Source organism: Salmo salar, chromosome ssa27 (genome assembly GCF_905237065.1).
Source record: "Salmo salar chromosome ssa27, Ssal_v3.1, whole genome shotgun sequence".
In the NCBI taxonomy this organism is placed as follows: domain Eukaryota; kingdom Metazoa; phylum Chordata; class Actinopteri; order Salmoniformes; family Salmonidae; genus Salmo; species Salmo salar.
This window is the reverse complement of record NC_059468.1, coordinates 6,405,001-6,422,574: the sequence shown is the minus strand read 5'-3', so window position 1 is coordinate 6,422,574 and position 17,574 is coordinate 6,405,001. Positions and strand designations below refer to the sequence as shown.

The window sequence follows — 17,574 nt, the reverse complement described above, 5'->3', positions numbered from 1 at the left end:
TATCGGCCGCATGCACACCATCTTTCTTTCCCTTCTTCTCTCCCTCCCTCCCTCCTTCCCTCCCTCCCTCGACAGATTGCATCACCATCAGTCAACGCGCCTCTGACAAACAGCAATTACCCAAATCGACAGATAACGAGAACAGGCTATCACTCACACACAGGGCGGCCCATAAAGCAGCAAGACATTACCATGGAGGAGTCATTTATCTTGGAGCTCCTCCAGTGTACCTCCTTTAACCTAGCATACTCTACTCTTTACCTACCTTTCCTGCTGGGTTGGAGCAAAAGACAAACAACAGGGCTAGCCTGGTCCTACATCTGTTTGGCCATATGAATTGTCAAGACAGCATAAACAGATCTGGGACCAGGCTATAGTTGTTTGCCTTCACATCTGTTTGTTCTATGGGGATATTACTGTATACAGGTGTCAATTACCCTTTTTTTAAACTTTCCCTTCTGGGGACATATCTATCAATTCAGTTCTACATCAATCTCTTTTCTTTTTATAATCTTATTACTCAATCTTATATTGTGTTCGTCATTGATTTACAGTGCAGTATATGTCATTTTATTTGTCTTTGCTCTCTTTTGGGAGCCAGTATCGTTCCAACTGTCTACATATCTATCTATCTGTCTGTTCTTGACTTCCATCTATCGGTCTTCTCTCTTTCCTTCAAATGTCTCTTCTTTTTCTCTCTCTCTTCAGCTGGAGAATCCTCTCTGGCTCGATATGGAGAACTTCCCTCTGACATCTTCCCTTTGTCTACATATCGGTCCATCCGGTCATCTGTCTTCTCGCTCTTTTTTTCTCTCTCTCAGTGTTCCCTCTTTTCCCTCCATCTCTCCTCCTCTGGAATGACTGGAATCCTGTGTCTCAATATGTCTTCACACTAAAATCTCCTTAATCCAGTAATCCATCAATTTTTTCTCTTTCTCTGTAGCCTCTCTCCTTCCTCTGTTCTCTCTCGTCCTGTGGAATCTGGTATTTGGTTCAATATGTGGCATGTCCTCACACTACAATCTTCCCATTTATCCCATCCGATTACATGTTAACCCCCCCCCCAATCTCTTTTCCCTCTGGAATCTGGGCTATCTGGCTCGGTTCGCTGCAGCAGATGCAGCCGGGCCTCCTAAACATCTGCTTTCCGCATTCTGCCACATCACTCCCCTCCTGATGAGGTAACCCCTTTAACTCCCCAAAACATGTTCTCCTCATCGCAGCTTTAATATGCAGCTGGGAATTTGGGCTCCAAGTGTAGCAGCGTGGAGTGGAGGGGATGGCTGCTGCAAGCATGCAATTGAAGCCTACCTTCTCGTTCTTCTTGTCTCCTATGTGCCCTGTTGTTTCGGGTAGTAACGTTGTGGTATGAGCAGCTAAGATGGTGAATGTTCAATTGTCCGCTTCACTGTTTGCTCAGTGCTCCCACATTTAAAATTAGTATTTTCATTGTTTTCATTGCTATATTTTTGCCCAGCTCCTAGGCTACGTTTGGACGTTCGTAGTTACTCTGCTTTCAATGTGTCTTGGGCCTGTTATGTTTGGATGTGCGTGGCTACTCTCCTTTCAGTGGTGTTGTGTTTCACAGCAACACGGGTCAGCTAGAATGCTGATATTGATGCTTATGGAAGGTTTGTGTGCATGCAGCGGATACACCATTTGTTTGGCATCCACCTGAGCTGAGTTAAGCTCAGTGTTCTCCCCATGTTTTACTGTAGTGATTACCTTTAAGAGCAGTGAGGGAGCTAGCGCTCTTAAAAATAACCAAAACTCATCTGTGACTTCTATGAACTCCATTATGATTCAGCACACTCAGACAGGGAAGCATGCACAGAGGAACACACACACACACATACTACACACACAATGACCAGGGGCTAATAAAAGCTGCAACACTGTCAAATAATGCATGTTGTGTTTTTACCAAAAACGTTTTTCAACAGTCATAGACAGGCTATTAATACTTTAAGAGTACTGGGAGTATTGTGTACAATATGTAGCTTGTCTTCACACTATATTTTGTCATACATTTTTTGGCCTCTCTCCTCCTGGAATCACTATTGGGGTTACTTTTTATATAGAGGGCTGTGCTCTCTAAAGCCCAGCGTACTGTACATTTATATCTAGAAAGCCCCAGTGGGCAGCTCACCTTGTTAACCTCCAGGATTTCTCTCCTCTCCTCTGTTGCCGGGCGGGCCTGGCTGGCCAAGCGTTCATCGTGTTTGGAGCTGTCGTCCTCCACATAGGGGATGAGTTGCTGTGTGGGGGAGAGGTGGTGGATATAAACAAATACAATGTCCACAGGTGTTCAATGAGGGGATGGTAAATTGATAAGTAGTTTGGTGCTTTGGTTTGCAATAGGAAAATACATATGACTTCCTTGTAAAAGAGATGACCATTTAAATGGGAGTCGCCTGGTTAAATAAAGATACATTTAAAAAAGGAGAAAAAAACCCCCCATTAATTGGCTTATGTCTCTCATCAAACAAATATAGACTCACTAGCCCCTTCTCTAAAGTCTCCATACTGTATGTATAGGTGTATGAAATGCTGTAAAGAAACAGTCGTTCTCATACCGATACATAGTAGTTAATCATAACAGAGCTGTAGCACAACACTTGGAAGCGAACACATTATGCTAGCCTTTCCCAAACTCGGTCCTCGGGACCCCAAGGGGGGCACGTTTTGGTTTTTGTCCTAACACCACACAGCTGATTCAAATGATCAAAGCTTGATGATTCGTTGATTATTTGAATCAACTGTGTCGTGCTTGGGCAAAAAAACTAAACGTGCACCCCTGGTGGTCTAGAGGACAGAGTTTGGGAAACCCTGCATTAGGCAATATTAAAACCTAAAATAATATATAGTCCACCAAGTCCTCCATTATAAAAGGTCTATCTATACTGCTTGCGTGAGCACAAACTCTCCCTACTAAGCTTGTATAAAAGAGATTTCTATGACATTCCCTCCGCTGTTATACTGAATTAGAACTGCCTTCATGAGCAGAAAATAGGGATTTTGTGTAGATCACAATTTTTGTTTTCAATATAATCTAATCTACAAACAGTTCCATACCACCACCACCACCAATTCAGAATCAGGACTTCTCCCACAGTCCATACCCAAGTGCTTATTTCATTTTTAAGCGCTCTCTGTGCTTGACGTTGTCTGGCTGACACTACACCGACTGCTCTGCTTTAAATCACACTGACATCTGCTGGTCTGCAGGATAATAAGCAGTGCGTATGGGACACATTGTTCTCTATTGCACTGCATCAAGACCAACGGGCTTATCTTAAATGGTACCATTATAAGTAGCGTTAACACTGTCGTCTACTGGGTTCCTATTATCATACATTGCTGTGTGAGGTGAGATTGCTTAAACAGTTATGTAGGAACAAGGTAATGATTTGAGAAAAGAAACAACATTAACGGCTACAGCATCCTTCTCATAAATAAATAAATACAAAGATTAGGTACAAGAGCCAACCAAAAGCCTTAGCAGGCGTGAAAACACAGTGACGTCCAACACAAATCTGAGGCTGAGTACTATTCAACATTCTAAATAGCCTAGTAGTTGATCACATTTCATTGCAGTCAATGACCTGAGGTTTAGCAACTGGCAGAGACCAGTGTAGACAATGATTAAAGCAGGCTGTGACCAAAGCATTACTGCAGGGCTGGATAGGGCCAGGCCAGAAGACAGACAGAGAGAGAATCACATGAGAAAAACAAGAGACAGCTCTGGCAGTTTTCTCTAGTCAGTCAGAGAGACCGATGCCAAACCCTAAGCTGTCTGACTTGTATTGGAGAGAAGACAGAAGACGTGCTGGATATTATATAAGGCCAACTGTGATTGTTAGGGGCGGAAAAACTTTTTTTTACTTCTATAATTCCAGCTATGAGCCAAGCGCATATTGAATTTAAAGGTAAGAGCTGTTATTGGCAGTCGGAAGGGGGAAAATGTGCGGAGTAGAAAGAGAGGGCGAGAGAGAAAGAATGTGTGTTTGTGTGTGTGTCTCAGTGACTGTGGGTGTGGGTGTGAGTCATAACCCCAGTCTCTGGGAAAAAACTAGAGGTCGACTGATTAATCGGAATGGCCGATTAATTAGGGCCGATTTCAGGTTTCTGTAACAATCGGTAATCAGTATTTTTGGACACTGATTTGCCATTTTTTTTTTTTTTTTATGTTTTTTTTTTTTTTTACACCTTTATTTAACTAGGCAAGTCAGATTAAAAACACATTCTTAATTTCAATGACGGCCTAGGAACGGGGGTTAACTGCCTTGTTCAGTGGCAGAACAACAGATTTTTACCTTGTCACCTCAGGATTCGTTTTTGCGACCTTCCGGTTACTAGTCCAACGCTCTAACCACCTGCCTTACATTGCACTCCACGAGGAGCCAGCATGGCAGGCTGACTACCTGTTACGTGAGGGCAGGCAGACTACCTGTTACGTGAGGGCAGCAAGGAGCCATGGTAAGTTGCTAGCTCGCATTAAACTTATCTTATAAAAAACGATCAATCTTAACATAATCACTAGTTAAACTAGTAATATCATCAACCATGTGTTGTCCCGTGCTGACCATAGAAAGCTTTTATTTTTCTATGGTAGAGTAGGTCAGGGCGTGACAGGGGGTTTTGTCTAATTTATTTATGTCTATATTGGTTCTAGTTTCTTTTTTTTATGTTGGGGGTTTTCTCTAGTTTATGTATTTCTATGTGGGGTTCTAGTTTCTGAATTTCTATGTTGTTGTTTTTTGGGATGATCTCCAATTAGAGGCAGCTGGTCATCGTTGTCTCTAATTGGGGATCATATTTAAGTTGTTGTTTTTCCCACTAGGTTTTGTGGGAGATTATTTTGAGTAAGTGTATGTTGCACCTCTTCGTCACAGTTTGTTGTTTTTGTTTATTCGTTTATTTGTAAACTGTTTTTGTTTATTCGTTTATTTGTATGTCTTGCATAGTTTCACAGTTTAAATAAAATGTGGAACGATACACACGCTGCGCCTTCGTCCGCTCCTTCTTCAGACAGGCGTGACATGTGTAGTTATATAACGTGTCCTGCGTGGCATATAATCGATGCGGTTAATTTCTCATCGAATCACAGCCTACTTCGACAAACGGGTGATGATTTAACAAGCGCATTTGCGAAAAAAGCACTGTCGTTGCACCAATGGACCTAAACATCAATGCCTTTCTTTAAAATCAATACACAAGTATATATTTTTAAACCTGCATATTTAGTTAATATTGCCTGCTAACATGAATTTCTTATAACTAAGGAAAAGACGTTGTGTCACTTCTCTTGCGTTCTGTGCAAGCAGTCAGGGTATATACAGCAGTTTGGGCCGCCTGGCTCATTGCGAACTGTGTGAAGTCCATTTATTCCTAACAAAGGCCGTAATTAATTTGCCAAAATTGTACATAATTATGACATAACATTGAAGGTTGTGCAATGTAACAGGAATATTTAGACTTAGGGATGCCACCCGTTAGATAAAATACGGAACGGTTCCGTATTTCACTGAAATAATAAACGTTTCGTTTTCGAAATGATCGTTTCAGGATTCGACCATATTAATGACCAAAGGCTCGTATTTCTGTGTGTTATTATGTTATAATTAAGTCTATGATTTGATATTTGATAGAGCAGTCTGACTGAGCGATGGTAGGTAGCAGCAGGCTCGTAAGCATTCATTCAAACAGCACCTTCATGCGTTTGCCAGCAGCTCTTCGCAATTCTTCAAGCATTGCGCTGTTTATGACTTCAACCCCCGAGATTAGGCTGGTGTAACCGATGTGAAATGGCTAGCTAGTTAGCAGGGTGCGCGCTAATAGCGTTTCAAACGTCACTCGCTCTGAGACTTGGGAGTGGTTGTTCCCCTTGCTCTACATGGGTAACGCTGCTTCGAGGGTGGCTGTTGTCGATGTGTTCCTGGTTCGAGCCCAGGTAGGACCGAGGAGAGGGACGGAAGCTATACTGTTACACTGGCAATACTAAAGTGCCTATAAGAACATCCAATAGTCAAAGGTATATGAAATACAAATCGTATAGAGAGAAATAGTCCTATAATTCCTATAATAACTACAACCTAAAACTTCTTACCTGGGAATATTGAAGACTCATGTTAATAGGAACCACCAGCTTTCATATGTTCTCATGTTCTGAGCAAGGAACTTAAACGTTAGCTTTTTTACATGGCACATATTGCACTTTTACTTTCTTCTCCAACACTTTGTTTTTGCATTATTTAAACCAAATTGAACATGTTTCATTATTTATTTGAGGCTAAATTGATAGTATTTATGTATTATATTATTATATTAAGTTAAAATAAGTGTTCATTCAGTATTGTTGTAATTGTCATTATTACAAATGAATAAATTGGCCGATTAACCGGTATCGGCTTTTTTGGGTCCTCCAATAATCGGTATCGGCGGTGAAAAATCATAATAGAAAAAACAGAAAACTGCTTATGTGGGAAGCCTTCCCCAGTTGTTCATTACCAGGCCTCCTGCTAAATAGGAACGCGATGAGGTCACGCTGGCTTAGTCATTGATTCCACTTCCTGTTTGGGGAAAGCCCGGTCAGCGGCCAGCCAATAGCATGATTGTCAGGACTGCGGCCGGCAGGCTGGTCAGCCATTTGAGTTTCAGGGGATGATAAATGGCGGCGTTCGGCGGGCCAAAATCAACTCCCTCCAGACAACATGTTGCAGTGAAGTATTGGTTGATCAGCACAGTAAGTAGTTTGCACAGCCTCTGGGGGGATAGGTAAACATTTTAAATGAAGTGGTACAACTGTGGAGTGTAATGGAGAGTGAGGTTTACATATGACCAGAATTACAAATAAAAGTGTAACTTTTCCTCCCTGAGAGAGAAATACAGCAAGCCAGTATGCCATACGGGCAATTCTACAGTAACTGAATTATACTGAGACTTTCAAACTGTCAGGGGCGTCGTAAAGGACAGACCAAGGCGCAGCGGGTATAGTGCTAATCTTCTTTAATTTTAATGAGATAACACTTTTACAAAAAATAACAAAACCGACAACCGACAGTTCCGTCAGGTACTTACACAAAACAGAAAACAACCACCCACAAAACCCAAAGGAAAACAGGCTGTCTAAGTATGGCTTCCAATCAGACAACGAAAGACACCTGCCTCTGATTGGAAACCACACTCGGCCAAACCTGGAAAACGAAACATAGAAAATGAAAACTAGAACCAAAATCCCCTAGACCAAAAACCCCAAAACAAACACCCCCTGCCACGCCCTGACCATACTACAATGACAAAAGACCCCTTTACTGGTCAGGACGTGACACAAACGTATGCCAAACAAAAACCATTAATTTCAAAGATTAACAAACTATAGCTCTCTATGCACAACGAATACACAGTACATTATCAAAAATTAACATTTACTGAAAAAACTATGAAGACGCAAAGTTTGGTAACAGAATTACAGTAAAATCTCCCTCAGTTTCATTCTGTTCACAAACTTTGTATCAGCACAGTTCTTCCTGTAAATGTGTGTTTGTAAAATGTTCAGTAGGAATTGTTAAAAATAGTCATTGTGCATAGAGTTGCACAGTTTGTTAAACTTTGAAATCTATGGTTTTTGTTTGGTATACATTCAGCGTAATTCCGTCACCATGGCCCATACATAAAACAAATGTAATGTACTGTATACAGTACCAGTCAAAAGTTTGGACACACCTACTCATTCAAGGGTTTTACTACATTTTTTACTATTTTCTACATTGTAGAATAATAGTGAAGACATCAAAACTATGAAATAACACATATGGAATCATGTAGTAACCAATAAAGTGTTAAACAAATCAAAATATATTTTATATTTGAGATTCTTCAAAGTAGCCAATTTCCTTGATGACAGCTTTGCACACTCTTGGCATTCTCTCAACCAGCTTGATGAGGTAGTCACCTGGAATGCATTTCAATTAACAGGGTGCCTTGTTAAAAGTTAATTTGTGGAATTGCTTTCCTTTTCAAATCAAATGAAATTGTATTTGTCACATGCGCCGAATACAACAGGTGTAGATGTTACAGTGAATGCTTACTTACAAGCCCTTAACCAACAATGCAGTTAAGAAAAAAGTAAGTGTTAATTTAATTAAAAAATATATATAATAATAATTAGAGGGCAGCAGTAAGATAATAGTAGCGAGGCTATATACAGGGGGTACCGGTACAGAGTCAATGTGCGGGGGCACAAGTTAGGTAGGGGTGAAGTGACTATGCATAGATAATAAACAGAGAGTAGCAGCAGTGTAAAAGAGGTTGGGGGGACAATGCAAATAGTCTGGGTAGCCATTTGATTAGCTGTTCAGGAGTCTTATGGCTTGGGGGAGAAGCTGTTAAGAAGCCTTTTGGACCTAGACTTGGCGCTCCGGTACCGTGCTGTAGCAGAGAGAACAGTCTATGACCAGGGTGGCTGGAGTCTTTGACAATTTTGGGGGCTTCCTCTGACACCACCTGGTATAGAGGTCCTGGATGGCAGGAAGCTTGGCCCCAGTGATGCACTGGGCCGTACACACTCTGTAGTGCCTTGCGGTCGGAGGCCGAGCAGTTGCCAGTGATTCAACCAGTCAGGATGCTCTCAATGGTGCAGCTGTGGAACCTTTTGAGGATCTGAGAACCCATACCAAATCTTTTCATTCTCCTGAGGGGGAATAGGCTGGGTCGTGCCCTCTTCACGACTATCTTGGTGTGTTTGGACCATGATAGTTTGTTGGTGATGGAACTTTAAGCTCTCAACCTGCTCCACTACAGCTCCGTCAATGAGAATGGGGGCGTGCTCGGTCCTCCTTTTCCTGTAGTCCACAATCATCTCCTTTGTCTTAATCACGTTGAGGGAGAGGTTATTATCCTGGCACCACAGGGCCAGGTCTCTGACCTCCTCCCTATAGACTGTCGCATCATTGTCGGTGATCAGGCCTACCACTGTTTCGCATGTCTGGTTCCCACCGTGAAGCATGGAAGAGGAGATGGGATGGTGTGGGGGTGCTTTGCCTGGTTACACTGTCAGTGATTTATTTAGAATTCAAGGCACACTTAACCAGCATGGCTACCACAGCATTCTGCAGTGATACGCCATCCCATCTGGTTTGCGTTTAGTGGGACTATCATTTGTTTTTCAACAACACTATTACCCAACACACCTCCAGGCTGTGTAAGGGCTATTTGACCAAGAAGGAGAGTGATGGAGTGCTGCATCAGATGACCTGGCCTCCACAATCACCTGACCCAATTGAGATGGTTTGGGATGAGTTGGACTGCAGAGTGAACGAAAAGCAGCCAACAAGTGCTCAGCATATGTGGGAACTCCTTAAAGACTGTTGGAAAAGCATTCCTCATGAAGCTGATTGAGAGAATGCCAAAGGGTGGCTACTTTGAAGAATCTAAACCTAAAATAAATGTAGACTTGTTTAACCTCTATGGGCTAGGCGGGACGAATTCGTCCCACCTACGTAACAGCCAGTTGAAGCCTGTGGCGCAATTTTCAAATACCTTAAAAATCCTATTACTTCAATTTCTCAAACATATGACTATTTTACAGCTATTTAAAGAAAAGACTCTCGTTAATCTAACCACACTGTCCGATTTCAAAAAGGCTTTACAACGAAAGCAAAACATTAGATTATGACAGCAGAGTACCAAGCCAGAAATAATCAGAGACCCATTTTTCAAGCTAGCATATAATGTCACAAAAACCCAGAAGACAGCTAAATGCAGCACTAACCTTTGATGATCTTCATCAGATGACACACCTAGGACATTATGTTATACAATACATGCATGTTTTGTTCAATCAAGTTCATATTTATATCAAAAAACAGCTTTTTACATAAGCATGTGACGTTCAGAACTAGCATACCCCCCGCAAACTTCCGGCGAATTTACTAACAATTTACTAAATTACTCACGATAAACGTTCACAAAAAGCATAACAATTATTTTAAGAATTATAGATACATTACTCCTCTATGCACTCGATATGTCCGATTTTAAAATAGCTTTTCGGTGAAAGCACATTTTGCAATATTCTAAGTACATAGCCCGGCATCACAGGGCTAGCTATTTAGACACCCAGCAGGTTTAGCACTCACCAATATCAGATTTACTATAAGAAAAATGGTCTTACCTTTCCTGTTCTTCGTCAGAATGCACTCCCAGGACTTCTACTTCAATAAGAAATGTAGGTTTGGTCCAAAATAATTCATAGTTATGTTCCAACAGCGACGTTTTGTTTCGTAAGCGTCCCAGACACTATCCCAATGGTAAATAACGGTCGTAGCGCACGGCGCATTTCGTGACAAAAGATTTCTAAATATTTCATTACCGTACTTCGAAGCATGTCAACCGCTGTTTAAAATCAATTTTTATGCCATTTTTCTCGTAAAAAAGCGATAATATTCAGACCGGGAATCTGCAATTAGATAAACAGCCGAAGGAAAATATATCACTGGGTCGAATCGGGCACGCGCCTAATTCCATTGTCCTCTGATGGGCCACTTGGCAAAGGCGATTATGTGTTTCAGCCTGAGGCTGCCTCGTCATCGTTCAGGTTTTTCCCGGGCTCTGAGAGCCTATTGGAGCCCTAGGAAATGTCACGTTACAGCTAAGATCCTGACTCTTCAATAAACAGAAGCAAGAACAACAACACCTTGTCAGACAGGCCACTTCCTGCATGAAACCTAGTCAGGTTTTTGCCTGCCAAATGAGTTCTGTTATACTCACAGACACCATTCAAACAGTTTTAGAAACTTTAGGGTGTTTTCTATCCATATGTAATAAGTATATGCATATTCTAGTTACTGGGTAGGAGTGGTAACCAGATTAAATCGGGTACGTTTTTTTATCCGGACGTGAAAATACTGCCCCCTATCCCAAACAGGTTAAGACTTTTTTGGTTACTACAAGATTCCATGTGTTATTTCATAGTTTAAAAAAAACCTTGAGTAGGTGTGTCCAAACATTTGACTGGTACTGTATGTTTGAAAGCCTAATTAAACATGTGCATGCAATGTCAGTTCTACAACACTGGTTTACAACCAACTGTCTCCAAATCAATAGGAGAAAAGACTGCAACAATGAAACCACCAATAAAAGAGAGGAATCGCCCAGCATGAGGTCTAAAACAGTAGCCAACCCAGTAGCTCAGTAAAATAAAGTGGTGGGCATTTAGAGGTGGGTGTCCATAACAGCCACTAAGGAGGCCCTCAGGACAAACACAAAGCGGCCATTGAATTGAATGTGGAGCTGAGCCGAGGGTTGCGTCCCAAATGGAAACATATTCCCTGTAGAGTGCACTACTTTCCTGCACAAAAGTAGTGCACTATATAGGAAATAGGGTGTCCCGAGGTAGACCTGATAGAGTGGGAGACATAAGAATCCCCCAGGCACCAGGGGTTCCTCTGAACTTTCTTTACCACGGTGGATCCCTTCACTACATTCAGACATTTTGTATGAGGAAACTGTAATCCAATCTCTCTGGCAAGAACCGAAATGTCCATAAATCTGCATCAGTGGTTTGTGTAGGTTTGTATACCGAGCCAAAATGGCGTCAACTGTGGTAAAGTACACTATGTCCGGTTCAAACTGGTTATATATTGATTGTGATTCACAGAGTGGTCCTGGCACAGTGGCCACTCACCTCTGGGGGTACGGGGTCCAGACCGGTGCAGTTTTCGTTGCATTTGTCGTAGACGAGGCGCAGCTTGCGGAAGAGTACAGAGAGCATACGCAGGTGCTCCTGCAGTTTGCCCAGCCTGTCCTGGTGGGTGCTGGGGTGGTACGTCACTCCATTTGGCAGCTGGGGGAGATGACATAGAAAAGTATGTAACACACTTCTTTCCTAGTAATGTAATAACATTGTACTAATAGCTATGGGTCATTTCAGGGCCTCCTGTTTACTCGACTAGGACCTCCTTGACCAGTTACTCCTTGACTACTAATAACCAGCGTGTAATTTCTCAAATGTTTATGGTGGTAACTGAAGTGTAGAAGGTTTATAAAATAAAGACTGAATTATTGCAATGTAGACAAAAAAAATGGTTTTACATGTATTTATTTAAATGTGCTGTTACATGGCATTCCATTGAGAGGCGAAGTTTACATATTACTAACTACATGATATGTATATGACTTAGAACAGCTCCGGACTGTTTCACCTGAGCTTTACGCTAACTAGCTTTAGGCACTTTTAACTGATAGTAAACATCCTGTACAGCCTGAAACTATTCCCTGAATGAGGGTAGGTAGGGTGTATACCTGTATAAATGCCTACCACTCTGTAAACAGAGTGATCTTTCTTTCCCCACACAGAGTCTGTGATCTGTGAAACAAGTCACAACAGTGCTGTTTGTACATTCTGCGGCGAGGCAGCACGGCTTGCTTTGCGGTCTTCTTCTTTTGTCTTTCGCTGTTGTTGTTTTAATGAGCTGCAGAAGGATCTTCTCTGAGACACAGACAGACCGAGAGAGACAATGTCTGACTGTATCCCAAATGGCACCCTATTCCCTATATAGTGCACTACTTTTGACCAGAGTCCTAGTATGGGTCCTGGTTAAAAGTAGTGAACTACATAGGGAATAGGGTGCCATTTGGGACACACACACAACTTCTCCTGAACCCATCTTAAGGGCACAGTCTGATCTTTCCAACGTGTCAACAGAAGGTCCAGAAGAGGTATAAACAGATGGTGACTATCTAATGATCAAATAAAGGCCTTTTCACAACCAATTATATCATCCTCCATGTTTAAAAACAAGCGTGAGACAGGATTGCACCATGGGACATGCCTTCCTTGGGCAAGAATAAAAGCAGTCTTAGTTGGCCCAGCTTTCTGCTCCTAGGCCCATATCCATCCATTCTCACCAGAAAACAGAGGGACAATGCATGTCATATTGTGTTACTGTTATTAGATATAACTGTGAGGAAATGGATGACAATCAATCAATGTTGTGCTGTCAGTTTATGTAATGCTGTCGGTCTGGGGTCAAATAAGGCTGAATCGTGTGTGTGTGTGTGTGTGTGTGTGTGTGTGTGTGTGTGTGTGTGTGTGTGTGTGTGTGTGTGTGTGTGTGTGTGTGTGTGTGCGTGCGTGCGTAAAAGGGAAGTGGAGCACATGCAAACAATGCTTTGCGTGTATTAAAGGTGGTTGACAGACGAGCACCATCCATAATAAAAGGCAAGACTTTGAACTTTGTTCAGCCTTCATACCCGCCCCAACACAAAAAAGTCACAAGAAACACTTACCTGCATGTTCCTCAACAGCTGGAAGATCTCCATGGTGCGTAAGACGATATCCTGCACTGTCTCCTGGCCGATGCGACAGAGCGACGCTGTGTTGACATCACGGGCAGCCTGAGCCTGCTGCCCGGCGAATGCCACTATGGGAGGGGTGGTCATGGAGACAGCAGAGGACCTATAGGTGCAGCGAGGGGTCAGCCTATTCTACACTGGCACACCTTGGCATGCCTGGTAGTATGATATTGGAAGGATGGAAAAGGGTAGGGTTGGGGATAGAGGAAGATGGAAGAGAAAGGGAGAGAAAGCAGGGGTCAGGGAAAGAGAAACAGACTGGTTAATTTCTTGATGTTACATTCACAATAATATGTGTTGATGGTTTAAGTAATGAATTAATACTTTATTTTCCCATAGGGAAATGTGAATGCCTGTATTGGCCAGCAGCATAACACTCTGCATCCCTCTGCTGGCTTTCCTCTGAGGCTAAGTAGGTTTGGTCCTGGATGGGAGATCAGATGCTGCTGAAAGTGTTGGAAAATCAGTAGGAGGCACTCTTTCCTCTGGTCTAAAAAAATATCCCAACGCCCCAGGGCAGTGATTGGGGACATTGCCCTGTGTAGGGTGCTGCTGTCTTTCGAATGGGAAGTTAAACAGGTGTCCTGACTCTCTGTGGTCACTAAAGAGCCCATGGCAATTATCGTAAGAGTAGGGGTGTTAAGCCCGGTGTCCTGGCTAAATTCCCAATCTGGTCCTCATGCCATCATGGCCACCTAATCATCCCCAGTTTCCAATTGGCTCATTCATTTCCCCTCCTCTCCCTGTAACTATTCCCCAGGTCATTGCTGTAAATGAGAATGTGTTCTTAGTCAACTTACTTGGTAAAATAAGGGTTAAATAAATTGTTTCCAGACAAATTTCCTCATGAAACATACATTTATTTTTACAAAATTAAAGTGGCTATATATATTTATTTTTATTTAACTTTTATTTAACTCGGCAAGTCAGTTAAGAACAAATTCTAATTTTACAATGACGACCTACCCCGGCCAAACCCTCCCCTAACCCGGACGACGCTGGGCCAATTGTGCTCCGCACTATGGGACTCCCGATCACGGCTGGTTGTGATACAGCCCAGAATCAAATCAGGGTCTGTAGTGACACCTCTAGCACTGAGATGCAGTGCCTTAGACTGCTGCGCCACTCGGGAGCCTTTATGTGTATTCACACACATTATGGGCTCTGAGGAGGATGACATCTTCTTTCTCAGATAGCTGTGAAACCTCTTCCAGGCTGAGACCTTTGGCTTTGTGTCAGCGAAAGCCTCGCAGCCTTCAGGCTTTGAAGCAGTCTCTTCAACGCTAACAAGGTCATCGCTCTGGGGGAGGCCACAGTTGCTGTCTCTGCTCCTTGTCTTTGTTACTCCCCATGGTGCTGAAGGTAGTCTGCGATACAGGAACTACTCCATGCAGGGCGACCGCCTCTTCGCACATGGGGAAAATAGCAAAGGGCCAGTAGTTTCCACTACCAGAGTAGGGATCAGCCTCCTCTACCTCGTCCTTACCCCATGCAGACTTGGCTAGGGGTGGAAGAGGCCCATCACATTCCTAATTTTTTACTAGTGACCATAAGTCCATGGCCTAATAGTCTACAAGCTAAGGCTTTAGTGAACTGTAAATCATGAGTATTAGATTAATAATAACTATCAAGGTGCAACTGAAGTTGAATGAACTTAAATCTCTATTTTTGATGTAAATGGCATGTCATAGAAGGGTCCCGACACCGTTTTAGTGATTTCACTTGCTTTTGAGAGACTTACCCCAAACAGCAAATCACTTCCTCATTGTGTATTATGGGGGCCCTGAAAAAAATGAACAGCGACTCCAAAAAGGCAAGGCTCTCAGTATAGTGATGCAGGTCTTTAGATGTTGTACACATGCAATGTTGTCATTCCAAACTTTATCCCCAATGTTATATTCCCTTTGTGCGACTCAAGATGTTTCCCCTAGCACTATACTGACAGCTTTGCCGTTTCTAAAAGGACATATCTTTTGTGGGGGTGGGGGGCACACTACACAAGGAAGATGAGGAAGTGATTTGCTGTTTGGGGCTAGGTTTCGCGAAAACAACTGAAATCACAAGAAAAGGTGTCTGGACCCTTCTATAACATGCCATTTACATCAGAAAGACAGATTTGATTGTAAACAAATAAAAGGTCACCTTTAAACCCTGTTTCAGAACTTATTATACCCTGTCACTAGCGTGACGTCATATTTTTTTCATCATAAACCATAATGAATTACTAAAGCGGCATAGGTCAAATGTAATTACGCAATAATGCATGGGTAACAAACCAGCGTAACACGAACTGTACAGTACTGGAAGGCACGAACACTTACTTACATCAGTATAACCTGCCAGTACAGTAATAGCCACGTGTGAGCTTTATGCATTATATCTGCAACGTTGCACCCCAACTGATTATGCCACATTTAACGTAATAACAGGTTATTTAGCTAGATGGCTAGCTAACGTTGCTTGCTACTACAGTAAGTTAGCTAGCTAACATTGTTAATGCTAAATTCTAATTTATTTCGCCTCTATGGCCTATATATTGCCTACCTCCCTACTCTTCTACATTTGCACACACTGTACATATATTTTCTTCTATTGTGTTATTGACTGTACGTGTGTTTATGTGTAACTCTGTGTTTGATTTTGTCGCACTGCTTTATCTTGGCCAGGTCGCAGATGTAAATGAGAAATGGTTAAATAAAGGTTAAATAAAAATACAAAAAAATAAAAAATTAGCAAGCTAGCTGTGCTAGCAAACGAGACGATAGTTTTCTTTCAAACTGTTTTAGTATGCATTTGTCCTCTTGCTATTCAAAACAAAAAGTTAACCTTGGCGCTATTCATATTGTCCAAATGACTAATTCGCAAGACCTAAACTTACCTGTGTTGCTAGCTAGTATTAATTTATCTTATTTGTTGACATGTGTGTCAAGTCCTTTTTCTGCAGGAGCGCTTAACCGTCAAACATCGCGAGACCATACAGCGACTATTATCTCAACCGTAAAGCATGAAGTATGAGTGTTCCATTAAAGCTAGACTCCTTAGTTGCTAGCTAGCTACATGACTTAAACATTGATTCTTGAAGAATATAACTTATAAATGCCTCATGGGCTTAGTTTAACTGTCGTACCCCATCAGAATCCCAAATATAAGCTTGTTTTACTCCAATGTTTGTAACCTAAGTAAATGTAACAAATACTGTATATCCTGAAAACATGACATAAACTAAAATGTTGATATCATGGATGGTCAGTCCTTGCATATATAGCTTTTGCTTTACATTTGAGAGTGGTTCCATTTAACCAGGCACATCCCTCAGCTTTCTATCAAAACACAGGCAGGGTGACCACTTTGTTATTGTTTCAATTAAGGATTCCAGCTTTAAATATGTGGAATATTGTTGCTACCATTGGTTGTACTGAAATATATTAATGACTATGAATACAACACCAACTCTAAGACAAAAATACTTTCTCATTATGTTATAGCAGCAGATATGTACATCAAATATAGGTGTTACTCGTCTGAATAATACCCCACTCATGATGTTACGGTAGAGCCGAGCTCCACTGCAAGTTCACCTGTGTGAAAGCGACACCTGGTGGACATTCTGCGATCAAAAGTACCAATAAATATTTATCTTTGGACCCTCTGGTCTATTTATACTTTTTTGGTACAGTGGCTTACTGTATTTGTATAACATTTAGCTGGATCATCCCTAATGTGTCATGTGTCATCATAATCTCCCTCTTTGGATAAAAAAAAACACCATTCAAACTTGTGTGATCCCCTAAGGCTACATTAATGATAGACTGGACAAAAACTATAATGCTCTGCAAAGAGAGGACCACCTTTTGATAGGTTTCCTATCCTTTTAACATTCATTACTCGGCACAGACTGCTTTGTGAGCTATCTTAATTTAAATTAAAGTATCAAATACAAGAGGCGCCTGAAATAGATACTTACTCATCCTGTGCGCCCTGCCGTGCTAAATTGCTGTTCTGAGTGACAAGGGGAATAAGAGATGGTTTTATTGAAAAAATGAAAGGCTTCTGCTGCCTTCAGGCTTGAGTGAAGCTGAAGCTAGAATAGAATGCCTATTACTTTATTTCCATTATTCATTCAAATTTGGGGTTATACAGCTACAGGACGGATTTAAATTTCAATTTATCTAGTCTGGGAGGCTGAGTTGGGTAATAGTAAACCTTGTGACAGGTATT

At 41.8% G+C, this 17,574-nt stretch overlaps 1 protein-coding gene across 1 annotated transcript in view; it reads right to left on the bottom strand.

Moving 5' to 3' along the window:
• The window catches only part of med30 (mediator complex subunit 30), a 33,186-nt gene extending 16,840 nt beyond the window's left edge, over nucleotides 1–16,346 (bottom strand). The window contains exons 1-4 of the mRNA XM_014177610.2: nucleotides 16,235–16,346; nucleotides 13,291–13,512; nucleotides 11,687–11,845; nucleotides 2,150–2,257 (exon numbers count right to left, since the gene is read on the bottom strand). Of these exons, the coding sequence (XP_014033085.1) occupies nucleotides 2,150–2,257; nucleotides 11,687–11,845; nucleotides 13,291–13,443 (420 nt within the window). The 5' untranslated portion in view covers nucleotides 13,444–13,512; nucleotides 16,235–16,346. The remainder of the gene's footprint in view (nucleotides 1–2,149; nucleotides 2,258–11,686; nucleotides 11,846–13,290; nucleotides 13,513–16,234) is intronic.
• Between the last annotated feature and the right edge of the window lie 1,228 nt (nucleotides 16,347–17,574).